The sequence below is a fragment of the Rousettus aegyptiacus genome, unplaced genomic scaffold, assembly GCF_014176215.1.
Source record: "Rousettus aegyptiacus isolate mRouAeg1 unplaced genomic scaffold, mRouAeg1.p scaffold_m13_p_17, whole genome shotgun sequence".
NCBI lineage: Eukaryota > Metazoa > Chordata > Mammalia > Chiroptera > Pteropodidae > Rousettus > Rousettus aegyptiacus.
In genome coordinates, this window is record NW_023416292.1 from 40,900,171 (window position 1) to 40,915,618 (window position 15,448).

General features: G+C 40.3%; 1 protein-coding gene across 5 annotated transcripts in view; it reads left to right on the top strand.

The window, feature by feature from the left end:
• The first annotated feature begins 269 nt into the window (after positions 1 to 269).
• PLPPR5 (phospholipid phosphatase related 5) overlaps positions 270 to 15,448 on the top strand; it is a 92,788-nt gene continuing 77,609 nt past the window's right edge. For 3 of the 5 annotated variants that reach the window (XM_016127557.2, XM_016127558.2, XM_016127560.2), the window contains exon 1: positions 1,262 to 1,520. In XM_016127557.2, coding sequence (XP_015983043.1) covers positions 1,284 to 1,520 — 237 coding nt within the window. In that variant the 5' untranslated portion in view covers positions 1,262 to 1,283. Of the gene's footprint in view, positions 920 to 1,237; positions 1,521 to 15,448 lie in introns of those variants that run through there. The other 2 variants (XM_016127559.2, XM_016127561.2) reach the window with 2 other exon arrangements.

Consider the following 15,448-nt stretch of genomic DNA (forward strand, 5'->3'; position numbering starts at 1 on the left):
TTTAAGAAGGGCAGGACTCTAGAAATATTTCCATCTTCTTGGCTCATATGCATGCTTCCTTACCTGCTCTCTGGAGTGGAGGATAGGGGCAGTGTTAGGCTGTGGGGAGCCCCCCACCCCAAGTCTGCTGCTTAAACTTGTCATGCAGGGCAGGGACCCACACGGTATCACGAAGCGGGCTCTGTACATATCTGCAGTTCCATAGCTACTTTCATGCCCACGCACATGCGTGTACGCCCACGCGGGGGGTGCGTTTTGTGTGCATGCAGTGTGCACCCGCGTTGTCCCCCTCTCCGTTGTTCACCTGACCCCTGGGGAATCCCGGCTGGTCCGGGGACTCGGGGCATAGCGACATGAGGCAAATAGCCTGTTTTCCCCTGGTGGCTGCCACTGCTGGGTCCCCGAAATCTGCAGTGTCTCGTATCACAAGCAGCTAATAATGGGAGACAGAAGATGAGCAAGAGAATACAGGAACGAGGAAGGGGCCGTTGTACAGGAGATGGTGCTTCGGGAGCTACCGAGCTGTGATTTCTGGGTTTTTACATACGAAGACCTGGGAAGCCGGAGGGGAGGCAAAGAAACTCCGAACCTAAAATCCTCTAAGATTATTTTTCTAACTGCGCCTGGAAGCCACCGCCTGGCGTGTGTGCTGCGCGGGGTTAAGGAATCCAAGCGAGCGCCGGCTGAAACTCGCCGCACCGCTGCTGCCACTTCGCGCTTTGGTGGCGTTTGCGCTCGGAAGACGCGTCCACGCACCATTTTTCCAGGCGTTGTTCGGGTTTCTTAAACCGCCCAGCTGCTGTCTCAGAAGGGAGTTTCCAGAAGCTCCTTTTCTACTGCTTCCCCTCCCCCCTTTTTGGTTTTTACCCCCGCGAGGAGCTTCCCTAGCTCCACTGCGTCCGCCCTCCGAGGGGTACAGGTGCTCTGTCCGGGGTGCTGCCGCCACGTCCGCCCACGCCGCCTCCTCCGGGCGGGCCTAGGGGCTTGACCCGGTGCTGCTGCACCGCGGATGCTCTGGCGCCCGGGCGCTGCGGCCACTGCTGGTCGCCCGGGACTCCCCGCCCTCCCGCGCGACCCCGCGCCCGGGCGGGCGGCGCTTGCGGAGGGCAGGGGGCGGGGAGGGGATCGGGGGCTCGTCCAGGGGTAGCCGCCTCCGCCGCCGCCTGACGGTGCCTCGAAACCCGGACCTGCCTCCGCCTAGTCCTCCGGCGGCTCCATCCCGCCTCCCGCCGCCCCCGCCGCCGCGCCCCCGGCGGCTGCCTCGGCGGACCCGGGAGGCGTGCATGCCCCCGCTGCCCGCGGCGCTCACCAGCAGCATGCTCTATTTCCAGATGGTGATCATGGCAGGGACGGTGATGCTGGCGTACTACTTCGAGTACACGGACACGTTCACCGTGAACGTGCAGGGCTTCTTCTGCCACGACAGCGCCTACCGCAAGCCCTACCCGGGCCCGGAGGACAGCAGCGCCGTGCCCCCCGTGCTCCTCTACTCGCTGGCCGCAGGGGTCCCAGTGCTCGTGGTAAGCCCGGGGGTGCTCGCTCGCGCCCCCGACTCCCATCTTTCGCCCTTCGCCTTCGGGGTTGAGGCCCCGCGGAGATCCGGGCGCGGCAGCCTTTGCCTTCTAAGTTCCTCCAAGTTGCGTGCAGCCCCTTCCCCAGAGGACATTCTTCCAGGGCGCGTCAGGGTGGGTGCGAAGGAAGCCCCCGTGTCTCCCCACACGCCACCCCCGCACCCCCTGCGGTGGCTGCAGTCTCGGGTGATGGAGCGGGGGATGGGAGGGAAGGGGGCTGTGGGAGGTAATGGGCGAGGGTCAAGGCTGGGGTGGAGGGGAGCCACTGGGATGAATTTCGACTGCATCTGCTCGGTGGCCTTGCTCTCGGATTGCGACGGGAAGATGAGCAGCCGCGGGGTCGGCGACAGAGAGAGAGAGAGAGAGAGAGAGAGAGAGAGAGAGAGAGAGAGAGAGAGAGAGAGAGGAGATCAATTGCTGGGGTGTGGAAGAGACTCCTGCTCCGGGCGCCTTGTGCCTGTTTTACCACCCCCTTTCCCCTTCGGGTGAAAGTGCCAGTGGAACTTAGCTGACCAGGGAACACATCTCTGAAAAAGAATATGAGAACTTCTAAATGAAGAGGCTCCACAGCAGTGCTTGCTGAGAAGCAGGAGCTGTGCCTAAATTCCAAGATTTATTTAAAGGCTCCTCCACTCCCGGGGCAGCTTAAGTCCTTGTCTCTTAGAGCCTGGCTGAGAATGCCTTTTGGATGTATGGACTGGATGTGTGTGTGTGTGTGTGTGTGTGTGTGTGTGTGTGTGTGTGTGTGTGTACGGACACACATATGTGTGCATATATGTAATTGTTAGGATAATAACCATAATAATTTACATATGTAAATATGGTGCAAAGTTATTGGTAGAATTGGTGGTGTTTCTTCAGAAAACATTATGTATGGTTCCTGTAATATTGCCAGAGCATCAGAGGTTCCCTTCCTCTGTGGCACTGCCTGCCTCCCTCTCTCTCTGCCACCCTCCCTCAGTTGTTAACAGATAACAAATAGAAAATTAAAAAATGAAGAGGGAAGTGAAAAGGAAGTGTTATTTTCCGTGGCCGATCATGTGAATCACAGTAATGAAATGTTAAGAACATCTGTCGTATCCGTTAGGTTCAGATATTCCTGTTTCCTTTGATTTTAGGAGAAATAATTTAATAATTTACAAAATAATGAAAAGCACCTAACACGTGTAATGGAATTCCAGGAACAAACCAGGGAACTTTTTACTAACTTCAAAGTAACTTTGTTTATCATGGGTACTGTGATAGTTGACTTCAAAGTCAGCTGTGGCATACCGGTTTGAGAGGTGTTAGACCTTGTACCAGAAAATGTTTCGTTTTGTATTAATGGTAATGCACTGAAATGTGTCAGAAACCCCAAATCCAGCTACATATTTGTTTGTGTTCTCTCGCTTCCAATTGAAAAGATGGGAAAGAAAAAAATTGTTTTTTTCTTGAGGCCCTTTTTGCTTTCTGCAGATGTTTAGCTTCCAGGCACATGTTTTCTGGAAACTAAATAGTTCAGAGATTTTTCAAGGACTTTATCTATCTATCTATCTATCTATCTATTTATTTATTTATTTTAAAGAAAAAAAGCCTGCCATTTTCAGTACAATAGTTTGGTTATAACCATAATCAATAATGTCTGTAACCTGTCTCTTGGTAATTACCATTCTGTGTTTTCTTTAAATGAGATGCACTTTTCAGATCCTAACCATCCATCTATGGTGGCAGGTGCCAGTTTGAGATATTAACATATTGGCCCAAAGATTTTGATTATTCTTCACTTAGGGGGAACTAAGCAGGGAAAGGGAATGAGTCATTCCTGGGTGCCTACTCTACAGAGGGTACTGAGTTGTCATAGCCACGTGTTTTCAGAGCAACCCCTCCAGGAGATAGTCTCTCCAATTAACGTCCGAGGACATTGAGGGTCAGATAATAAACTACGAACACCTGCAAACAAGAAAGGTGGGTGCGGTGTTTGTATGCCAGAGACTAGTGCCAGATGTCATGCTACTTCTAGTACTTCTCAAGAATGAAACCTCTGAAGGGAAGACCAGAGATGGCTGATGGACAGGCGTCAAGGCAAGATCCAACTTCATTTACATGTTTTGACTTTCAGTGCTTCAGGTACCAGAGGAAGAATGTGGGAGTCAATCTGCAGAGAAGGAAGTGTCAGGTTTTGGAGGATAGCTGTGCTGCTGGCTTTTGTTTCCCCTCTGCTCTTTGGATAGTATACTCATAGCGTGAAAAGTTGAGAACAGTAATGGCAGCTCTGCCTTTCCATTCCTTCCAAGAACACTGGCTGTGCACAGTCACGTTGCATGGAAATACTATTATTAATAATAATGCTAGTAGTGCCTGTCATTTTTTGAGCTATATAATTTCACCCATCCAATATTTGCACTATCTCTGGGAGCAATTATTGTTATTGTCACCTACCATTTGAGAAAACTGAATCTTAGAAAGATTAAGTAACTTGCCCAAGGGCCAGAGCTAAAAATGTTATACCCAGAATTTTAATCCTACTCTGTTAAACTCCCAAGCCTTGGCCTTTTCCTTTACAATATGCAAATTTAGCTTACTCATAAATCATTCTTTTCAATACATGCCTCAAACAGTCTCATTCTCCATCTCATGTTTTTTGGACTGTAGTGATAAAGGTTTTTCATAATCTATGTATTTTTAACCTTTGAAATTCATTTCTAATTCTTTAGATTCATTTTGAAAGCAGCTCTCCTCACTACAATTTTTGGTTTCCTTTCATACTTTTTAAATGTATTTATCTAAAAATTAAAAGCAACATATTTTTTTCAATTTTATCACTTTTACATAGTGTTGACTCGGGGCCCAGGTTTGGAGTCTAACAAATTTGGATTCAGATCCAAAGCACCTCCTGCTGTTGCTATCCTAACAGTTGGGAACTCTGCTTGCTGGGTAACCTTGAACAACTTATTTAAGCTTGTTAAGCCTCCGTTTCCTGTCATAGGATTTTGAATATTAAATTAGATACATAAACGTCATCCTTGGCTTTTAGTTGATACTCCATAAGAGATCACTATATCATTATCAATAAAATAGCAATTTAGTAAATGTCTATTGAATTCCTGTGTTGCAAGCACCATATAAGGCAGAGGAGTGGTTATAAAGGAAACTTCACATGTAAACCATACTCACTGATTCTAAGGAGTTTGCAGCCTAATTTTGGAAATTATAACATGGTAAAGGTCATAGTATAAATAAATCATCATAATAAAAGTGTTACATGTGCATATACACTTACATAAATATATCTGTATGTACATAACACAAGGACCTGTGATGGTTCAGAAGAGGATGATGTTATTTTTATTTGGAGGGGTAAGGAAAAGCTCCATGAAGAAAATGGTGGCATTTGAGATGTGACTTGAATGAGAGGCTGACATGAAATTTGAGTCAGAACATCACAGAAGCAGCTACGTGAACAACCACTTGGTCACAAAAAAAACCGTAGGCTGTCCTCGAAACAGCAATTGGTTTGTCTTGGTCCTTGTTCACCGGTGTGTCAGGCAACACAGCGGGCACACTGCTGAGGAGGAAGACGAGGGTCTCACTAATCAGTCCTGGAATGCCAGGCTGCGAGTTTTTCTCAATTTGTGGAAAATTGAGTAATGTAGGGATATTGTGTGATGAGTGGTGTTTTAGGACATTTTGGAAACAGTTTGTAGGGCTGTTCCATTATTAAAATGTCTGTATGAGGTAATTTTAAACCCAAGTCTATTTTGCATTGTTAAATATTATTATTTTAATCATGTTTTCAGAAAACACCTGTAATTTGGGCTAATTTGCAAAGATGACATGGTTTACAAACTCTTCGAAAACAGGTTCTTTGGTTTGATCTGTATAGCATTTGCCTAAGCACCGCATACAGCATTTAGAGATATAAATTTAATTAGTGATCTTGGTTTCCACTGAGTTAAAGAACTGGCGAGGGAAATAGTTTCTGCTCCCCAAATTTGGATACAGTGGCCACCAGCAGCTCTTGTTCCCTAGATCTCTAAGCAGTACAGATGGTCTGAAGGAGACGGAACTAGATCTTTTATCTTGGTAGAGCCAAAACCAAGAAACCAGCACCAAGAGGAACAGGGACATCTCTGGAATCAAACTGCTTGGATTTGAAACCCTGATCTGTCATTTTCCAGCTGTGTGAACTTGAGCCAGTCTCACTATGCCTCAGATTTTTTTTTTGGAGGGGTTGTGAAATGGAAATTATATGAATATCATTATGAGTATGAAATGAGTTAACATGTAAATATCAGAGTAATGCCCAGCTATACTGTATGTGTTGGCCGCTGTTTGTTAGTTCTTCCAAGGTTGTGATGGTTAATCAAGATAACCTGTTTAATACACCTAGCGACATACTTTTGTTTGTTGGTGGATTCTAAGGCTGATAAAATATTAGAGGTGAACAAAGGCCACTCACCCACAGAAACTGGAGAATCTTAATAGCAAGAATAGTAAAAATCGTAACTCTATTCTTGGAATCAAGTCAGTGATTCCTACCTTCGAGATCTCCATATCTTCAAGTGGGCTAACACTAGCTAATATTTTCTACACACTTGACACCGTATTAGGCTCACTTAATACATTACTTCATTTAATGCTCACCACGGTAGTACTTTCTTTAAAGTACTACTTAAATGATAGTACACAGGAACTATCATGAAGCCCACTTTATAAATGAGATGTATGATGTTTAGTGAGATTATATGTCAGACTTGTATTAAAGATTTAAAATCCACTAATACAATTAATTTTCACAATAAACCTATGAAGGCAACTGGATGTAAGAAAGCTTAGATGACCAATTCAGAGTCCCCCAGTGATAGTGCCAGAGTTGTCAAAGCCCGTGCATTTAGTTCTTTTGTTCTATACCTTTATCCTAACATATTAATGAATCTTTAAAGATTTTTAGTCATAGTGATTCAACATTATAAGAGTCAAATTTTTCTCAAGGCTTTTATTCTCAATTTCAATGTTTCTGGTTTGATGGGAAGCTTTGTGTTCCACTGTAGATAATGATTTTAATGTGTGGTGTGGGAAATTATGTTTTTCCGATTGAGCTTGAAATGTTGTGGAGAGGTGGGTGGCAGCAGAAGGGATTCAAAGAAATTTCTGTTCTGAAGCCATGTTTCCTATCTCGGTAGCACACGCACACCGACATGGTGTGCGGCCACCTGCGTTTATGTGGAGCCACCCTCTGGGTCTAGATCTGCAACTGCAGTTCAGGGACAGTGGAGGGGGCTTCGAGTAGAAAGGCATGTTTCTTAAAATGGGACCTAGCATTGGATTCGTGGGAGCAGTGAACACACGGCAACTGTATATCAAACGCTGCATGTATGCATGTATGCATTTTTTTAGCAAGAGCCTCAAGAGCTTTATTACATTGTCAGAGATGTCCAAGGTCCCCTAAAAGTCGGACACTACTCTTTGAGGGTATATAGATCTGTTTAAACCCCTCCATATGCTTCTTAGGATCTTGCTTTACTTAGATAGTCTCATTCATATTTATTCATTCATATTCTCCCTCCCTTTTTTTTCCTCCCTCCTTCCTTCTCTTCCAGAATTTCTTTTTGTCTTTTTCCATTTATCCCCTTCCCTTTGAAAACTGATAAAGAGATGGTGATGCAGAGGGGAGAGCCAAGGCCCAGGACTCTGAACAACCAGCTAGCTTTTCCTCCTTCTCCTTTTCCCTCTCACTCCCATCCTTCTTCCTCTTCTCTTCCTCCTCCCTTTCTCCCTTTTCCTCTCCCTGTCTCCTCCTCCCCTCCATCCCCCATTGCACATTATCCTTTTGGTGTCTCTGAGCTAGTTACCTTATCTGAAAAAATTTTGACTTATTCCTTCCTACCTTTCTGAGCTACTGCGAGAATCAAATGGATGAGCAGGCACTTTGGAGATAATAAATCGCTTCATACGTATGAAGAAAACATAATGCGAGCAGAATATACAGGTGATGTAGCCACCTGGTTGTTGATGGTTATGACTGCTTTGTAGGATGGCTTTGCCAGTCTAATACACTTACTCTGTGGTGTGGAAAAATGAATAAGACTTTTATACTTTTTTATGAGTTTCCTGTAGAAAGGATAGCAAAAATAAATACCATAAAAAGCCAACAGTATGAAATAGTCTCCCAACTAATTATTACAGAGTATTACTCCAACAATCAATTATGTTTTTCAAAATATTTCAATCAGCTCTGAGTATTGTCAAGATTATTATAAAGAATCATTCTATTCATTTATGTAATTTGAAAGAAAGACTGTTTCAGGAATCAATGTTGATAACCATCTGTTGAGTACAGATTATATCTGATTAATTCTTAAATTTGCACCGTGCCAAAAAACATTATTTGTAAAAGTTTTGAATGATGAAAATTCATCTATTATATACGAGGTACAATGCTATTGCTTGGACTTGTGTAACAAATAGGTCTATTCACTGCCTTTCAAGAGTTCAAACAAAATACATGAAATTATATCCCTAAGCTTCAGTTTTCTTGTCTGTAAGATTGAGAGAATGACACTTAACATGAAGCCTTATGAGAATTAAATGTAAGCATGCATTAAGTACTCGATGAGTGATAGCTGCTCTTCTAGCGTAAATGACAATAATATTTATTGATTGTGCATAGCAAAAGGACATCAGGTGGGTGTGCCTAATCATTTCTGTTGAATGAATGAGGTGAACCATTTACTGTTCACATTCGCTCTCTCAGAAAATACATGTGCTAACACATTTAGGGAGCTTAAGCAATTTGCTCCAGTTAGTAAATGACACATGGAGGATCTGAACCTATTACTTCAAGTCCAATGCTCTGCTGGCTACAGGCAGTTGCCCACTAATTTGACTCATAGCATAAATGGTAGCATTCCTAGAAGACAAGGGAGGGTTAAAGCATATTGATTGCATATCAATGTGCTCCTTACAGTATCCATGTGCTTATTGATGTATAGCCTCAATTACAACCAGACATGAAAAGGAAATTTAAAGTCTGTGTTCAAAGACAAAACTTCATTAGTTCCTCAGGCCAGTGGAATAACAAATAGAACTCAAACTCGATTTTTCCATCATACAGGTCGAGAGGGCAAGTTCTGATGTGAGAGGTACGATCTTAACCTGGAGTTAGGAGGACCCTTTTAACAGACAGGAAAATCATAAGGAATATCATTCTGATAGAAGATAGTTCAAATTATGTGAAATGAAATTCTATATTCATATTATTTAAACTATTTCTGAGAATGCCAGTTTTCACTCAGCAGGCTGGTTACTTTTTTAGTCATGTTATGACAGATGTAGTTTGAGAATCACTGTCAGTAAAGTCACCTTTTTTTTTTTTTTTTTTTTTTGTAAAAACAGAATCGGAGATTTTTTTCCAGGCCTAGTGCATTTGAAACTCTAAAGATGGTCTTTTGCTGGACATTTCTCACTGAGAACATGTGTGAGTGAATGTGTGTGTGTATAGTATGTATGTATATATTTTGGTATATAATAAATTTGTAATTTTTTGTATGAATACATTTGTATCTCCCTTGCTTCTAACCTGTGTAATGCTTCCCCCATCTCTTCCCCCCAAAACACCAACTTTTGGGACATCCCACTCCATCCTTCCAGACTTAGCTTCAACTCCTCTGAGTGGATCTCTTGCCCCCACACCCCAAGAAGTAACAGTATTGTCTTTTATGATTTCCTCATTTCTCACAAATTATGGCTTTAAAATAACCTTACATTGTGGTTTATGTTATATTTATTTTTATTCTTGTTTCCTGACTTTGAGATGCTCACTAGACTCAAGCATTTCAAAGTCAGTCTGTTATAATCTAATGCAAGCCAATTTTGCCATACCTAATTCTGGTTATTTTTGGTAGATAAGATGTAGAGATTATAATGACCAAAATCTGCTGAGTGTATAGTTACTTAATAACCATTCGTTAAAATAGAGAAAATAGTCCATGCACCCCGTTCTGTAAATTCAGTGTTTCAGGTGAATGAAATCCTGCATTAGAGGTTTGGCACAGCCCTTTGGGATTCTTCGTCCTCAGGCTGACATGCTTCAAGCAGAAACCATCCTGAACCGATGGCTGGACCCTAGGACCCTCAAGAACAAAGTATTGGGGTTTAAGTTACAGGCCTCACTGAAGTCTTAAACCTTGTTAATTCAGGGTGGGAAACTATTTTACTCTATCCACCTAGCTTGAAAATCTTTAATTTCACCAATAAAGAATCCACTTTTAGTATTCATCATGCTAATTAAAAGTCACTACTTTCATTAATAAAAAATCATTTTTTATATCCACAATTCTAATTAAATCAGTTGTTAACATAGTAAAGACTCCTAGCAGCCTCTTTGGAGTGGACCTTTCTGATAAAAGGATAGTGACTATCCAGGACTTCCTCCTCCGTTCCCTTTCTCATTCCTTTTCTCTTTGAGCAAGTATTTGCTGAACACCTTCCATATGTAGCATACCTTGAAAATAATAATGAAAGAGGTTACTTGCTCCAAATCCCCAAACCAAGATTAAAGCAATCTCTCCCTTCTCCAAATCTTTCAAAGCAGTACCAGGAAATAAAAAGCTTATGAAAACATAGGGCAGTGAAATACAAATGTAGTCCTGACATGTCTGTGTATTCCAAAATAACTTGGACCATTTTCTCTCTAAGGGAGACAGGATTTGTGCTGATAGAACCAGAACCTCTATGCTGAGTAAATTGTGTATTGTGTTTTTAGTGCAATGACCTCCCCCCACTTTTGTAAGGGTGCTTTCTGTAGTGCCAGCAGAAACTGTACTTTTCTATCAAGATTTTTTTATAGAGATTTCAGATTTAGCTTTTTCTCACACTGGGGTGCACAGAAGCACTTTTCACACTGAGAAGCAGCTTATAATTTCAGAGATCTCATCAAAGCAGGATGCTATGTTCTCACAGACACCAAAATTGAGCATTCTTGGATGGAATAGCACACCTGGGGTCTCATCTTGTAATTTAAAATGAACTCCTGACATTTCCAATTAAAGAACAAAACAATATCTTTGGATGGGTGACAGTGACCTCTTCCTTCACATGTGCCTTTGCTGCCTTGGGTTTTCTCAGTTACTAAAATGAATTAAGAGATTTAGTCAAAACTACGTGACAACCCTTTTGGTCTTTTACAAAGAGACCTTTGTTCCCCTTCTCTCTGGTTCCTCATCACATGATTACTTGGGGTACCCTTTTCATTTTTCCTGGGTTAAGTCTAGAATACAGATACAGGAATCCAGTAGACACTTTATTCAAGCTACACTATCAGGCTCCTTCTGCCATTCCATTTTCAGAAAAGATTTGTGAATCCAATATGAGAGAGAACACGCTTCTTTGTAGCTGGAACTTTTTAGTCATGAAAGAAGCCTCAGAGATCATTTAGTTTACTTCTTAATTATCAAATGAATGACCAGAGAGATTAAGTGACTTGCCCAAGGCCATGCTACTAATAGGAATTACACACAAAAAAGTTAACATATACGGGCACTTGGTAATGCCAGGCATTGTTGTAAGTGCTTTTTAGGTATTAATTAATTTAATCCTCGAAACAGCATTGGAGATAGGCACTATTGTTATCTCAATTTATAGATGGAGACACTGAGGCACGGAAAGATTAAGCACCTAGCCCAGGGCCCCTTGGCAGAATGACTGATGTGCTTTTAACACAGGGATGGTCTTTGTTCCCAATACTGAATCTTTGCCATCTCCTGGGGGGCTTAAGACCACTGGCAATGAATCTCTCTGCATAGCAGCATTGGCTGGGAGAAAAAGATGAAGTATGCGATTATGAGAGTTTTTTTCTTGTGACTTTATACCGTTGACCAAAAAGATTTCACTGAATGTTATATTTACAATTAACACTTAATTTGTGACAGTGAACAGGTAGTACCAGATAAGCAAAGAGAGCATTTAATTCCCAAATCATTTGGTTCTATTATGCTTTCTTTTACGTTCCTAACATCAATCTTTTCAAGTAAAAAGTAAAACTGCATAAGAAACTTTCTACAAGTGATCATAACAATATCCTACTCATTTTTGATGCACAGATTGCAAATTCTTATAGTATGATTTTAACATAATGTAATCATAACACTATATCTAACTAACATATCTGCTGCACCCAAGGCACAATCATTTCTTTAAGGTTTGGCAACTAATTAGAGACATGAAAAAACCATTCAGAGGTATAAATATATTTAAAAGAAAGTGTGGACATTTATATATTGAAGTCTTTTTTTTTCTTTTTTTTTTTTTTCGAAGGAACTTAAGAATACTTTCAAAATGAGAGCGAAAACTCTAGGTCCAATCCTGTGGTGCCATTTCCTGGGAGACAGCAGAGACTTGGGAAAGCAGTTCTCTGCTATGCTATGCTTTATCTTATTCTCCCTGCTCTTTCTATCCACACTTTAAACACTTCCCACGCTTTAATTTAGGCCCCTCCAATCCCACCCCTTTCATAACTCTTTCCTTGAAGTTCCTAGTCAACAGTGATCTATATTTCCTGTAAACTTCTTTTCTGAATAATAGTCTTTTCCTCTGATCTTATACAGTCTCCATAAAAGAGAAGGGTATTTGCAGATGTGGGATGAGGAGCTGGAGAGAAAGCAAGATGAAATAAAAGAAACTGTGCTATACTATGTACTGTTTTATGGAAACAGTGAATGCAGATGATTGGTAATAAATTTTGTACATGAAGGTTTCATGACGATTTGAAATTAAAATAAATAAGGGAACAATGACTCACTGGCTTGATAAGTAGGTGACCTAAGCTTTCCTCCTTGGTCTGACTCATGGCTTCCCAGGCAGTTCTTTCTGGGTATGAGACAAGTCTCACTATTAGGACCCTTGACCTTACACTGAAGTAAGGTCTGTCTTTCCGAATCTTCTGCTCAATGGCCTGTCTCACTTTTTGAAGCCATGTGGAAGATGCTTCCCAATGTATGAAGCTCTTGTTCAGTTCTCTAATTCTTCCTTTCTTGAGACCTTTTACAGCATGGATTTGAGTCCATGCTACCATGCTAGCTACACACATCTGACTTCATTTGAGATGGCCTATGTTTTTAAGATGTAGCACCAGCACTCAGTGATGTATTTCGGGTGTACTTTTACCCCTGGCAAGCAGAGAAGGAATTTTACATGCATTAATGCATTAGCCTTAATGCATTAGCTCTGAGGTCAGTATAAAGCCACTTTGTGGTCAATTTTCTCATCTATAAAGGGAGTACGTTAAATTTTTTTTAAGCAGGCGAAAGCACTGCACAATGATGGACAGTGTCCCCCTCCCATGATCAAACAGACATTGCTAGGGATTGTGGTGTTTTTGTTTTGTTTTGTTTTGTTTTTCAACTGTGATTGATATGGGCTTCTTAAGACAAAACTCTAGGCAACGTCTTCTAATTGGATTTGCCATCTTGGAATCAGGTTATTATTAAAATGCTTCCAATTGTATGTAGCATATACAATGTAGTATACCAAATGGTTATGCATTTAGTTAATTACATACAAATATTCTGGCCTTCAAAAGATTATAAATTCCTATAGACTAGGAAATACGGCTTATGTATCTTTGCCTCTTGCTCACCTCATAGTGCCTAATATAATGCCTTTCAAATGGTAGATATAAGTAACTATTTGTATATTTTAAAAGAATGGAATTAGGGAAACAGAAACCCACATGATTTGGGGCACTCTTTTTTCTTTAAGACTATTATTAATTTCCTAAACATTTGAGTGAATGCTATTTTTCATGATAAAATATATTTAGATGCACTACCCGTTCATAGATACTTAGATTACAAAGTCCAAATTTTTTTTCCAAAACCAAAGTCTTCAATGTGTTGCATTATTTCCAGGTTGTCCTTGATTTCAAATAGTTTCCCCATATACACCCATATAGTTGTTTAAATTTAATCAAAGTTATATATAATGTAGCTCGAAATAAATTTTACTTCAAAAGGAAAATATTTCAAATGCCTCTCATTTTATTTTAAAATTCTTTAAAATCATCATATTTTTCTTCTGTAACCACTAATTCAATTCCTCATGTCTTTAATTGTTCATAGCACATATTTTTATAACTTTAAATTGCCACTACTTAAGCATATTTGTAGTATATACTCTTTCTTCACCAAGTGTGACATTTTCTATATTTCAAAACTTGTTTTTTTATTTTTTTCCAAAACAAACAAATTGGTTGATTTAAAGAGCACACCATCTTTCTTTCTATTTTGTAAATTAAACCACCAATACATTTTACATCAGAAATTTGTATATACGGTAAATTAGAAAACTTTTTTTTGATGTTCTGATGTAGGATTCAGAGAGCTGGTAGTGTTCCTAAATGAGATGAGTCATGATTTTATTGTTATTCATGGTCTCTGAATCATACTCTGTACATTTTCATTAGTAATCATAGACGAAGAGTTCAAACATTTGACTCAATACATGGAACTGTTTTTTAGAAGAGTTTCTTTCCTCAGAGAGTGATAAAAATTAGTGGTACTTCAGAGAATGACATTAATGAGTAAAGAAAGATTCAGTGCTGCTTGGGCAGGCTAATCACTTACAACTTCAATTAACTTTGGGAGGAACTGAGAAAATGAAGTCAGGATTTTACTGTTTATGGATACTTTCCATTGAAATTCAGGATTTCCCAATTAGAGTAAAATATCAAACAAGTGCAGATTAGCCCCTCACCTTATCAAATGGGTGCAAATGAAATAGCCTATTAGCAATTACATTAAAGCACAAGTATCTGGTATTCAGTAATTCAGTCCTTCATGTATTCATTAAAATACATTTCCTGAGTCCTCCCTGGAAAAGGCTTTGTGTGTGTAATGGGTTCTGCATATTTGAAGATGGAAGAAAGGATTTCTGTCCTCAAAGCACTCAAATATACTAATCCTGGTAGAGATGCACATAAATGGCACTGGGTGTCGGGTGAGGAAGAAAGATAAAAGAGTGATGAAACAGAAGATTTCTGAGAGGTGGTGATGTTAGCTAAGCAAGGGAGCAAGGTGTTCCAAGCAAAGAGCATGTAAAGTCATAGAAGCTGGAGAAAACTTCGTAGGTTGAAGGAACTTCCAGAATGTCTGAAATGTGAAAGTGTATATAGCACAGAAGTAGTTAGGTTCAAAACATAAGGCTGTTTAGCAGAAAATACGTTACATAGATACTCAGAATTAACTCAAAATTCCCCCAACAGCTTGAAGAGGTAAACCTGTGATACACATTCTAAGCTCTTAGCCTTACTCTCTCTATCTGCAAAGTGGAACACCTAAATCTTGTCTTACAATGAAATCTTCTATCCCTGTTAAGGATTTTAATTTAGTAAACTGAAGGAAGAACGTTAGAATATTGTTTAGCATTTTAAGGAATCTAGGGCAATATTCATCACATGGGTCTCGGCTGCTAAGTATGTTCCAGAGTACTTATAGTTTTAAAATAAAAATATCACTGTGAGATCAACTTTTACTAGATAACCACTAAGAAGTTAACTCCAGTGACACACATACTACATGATTTTAAATCATTATTTGCAATGTGAACAATGCTTAAAGATCAATATTTGTATAGTTACGAAAGTTCATGTTGGTATGCATAATTCAAATTTAAATTGGCAAGGATATTTTTGTTACTGTTGCTGTGTTTTGCTTCTATAATTAGGTCATCTTGAGTTGCATTCTAAATTGCATAGCAGGTGTGATCACCTGTGTAATAAGTGTCTTCAATCTCCTCATTATAGGTTGGAAATTAAAGGGAAATATGTGCATTTATATGTTGCTCTAAAAATTTGGGGACATGATTTTACAATTATTTCAGGAAATGTGGGTTAAAATGTATGT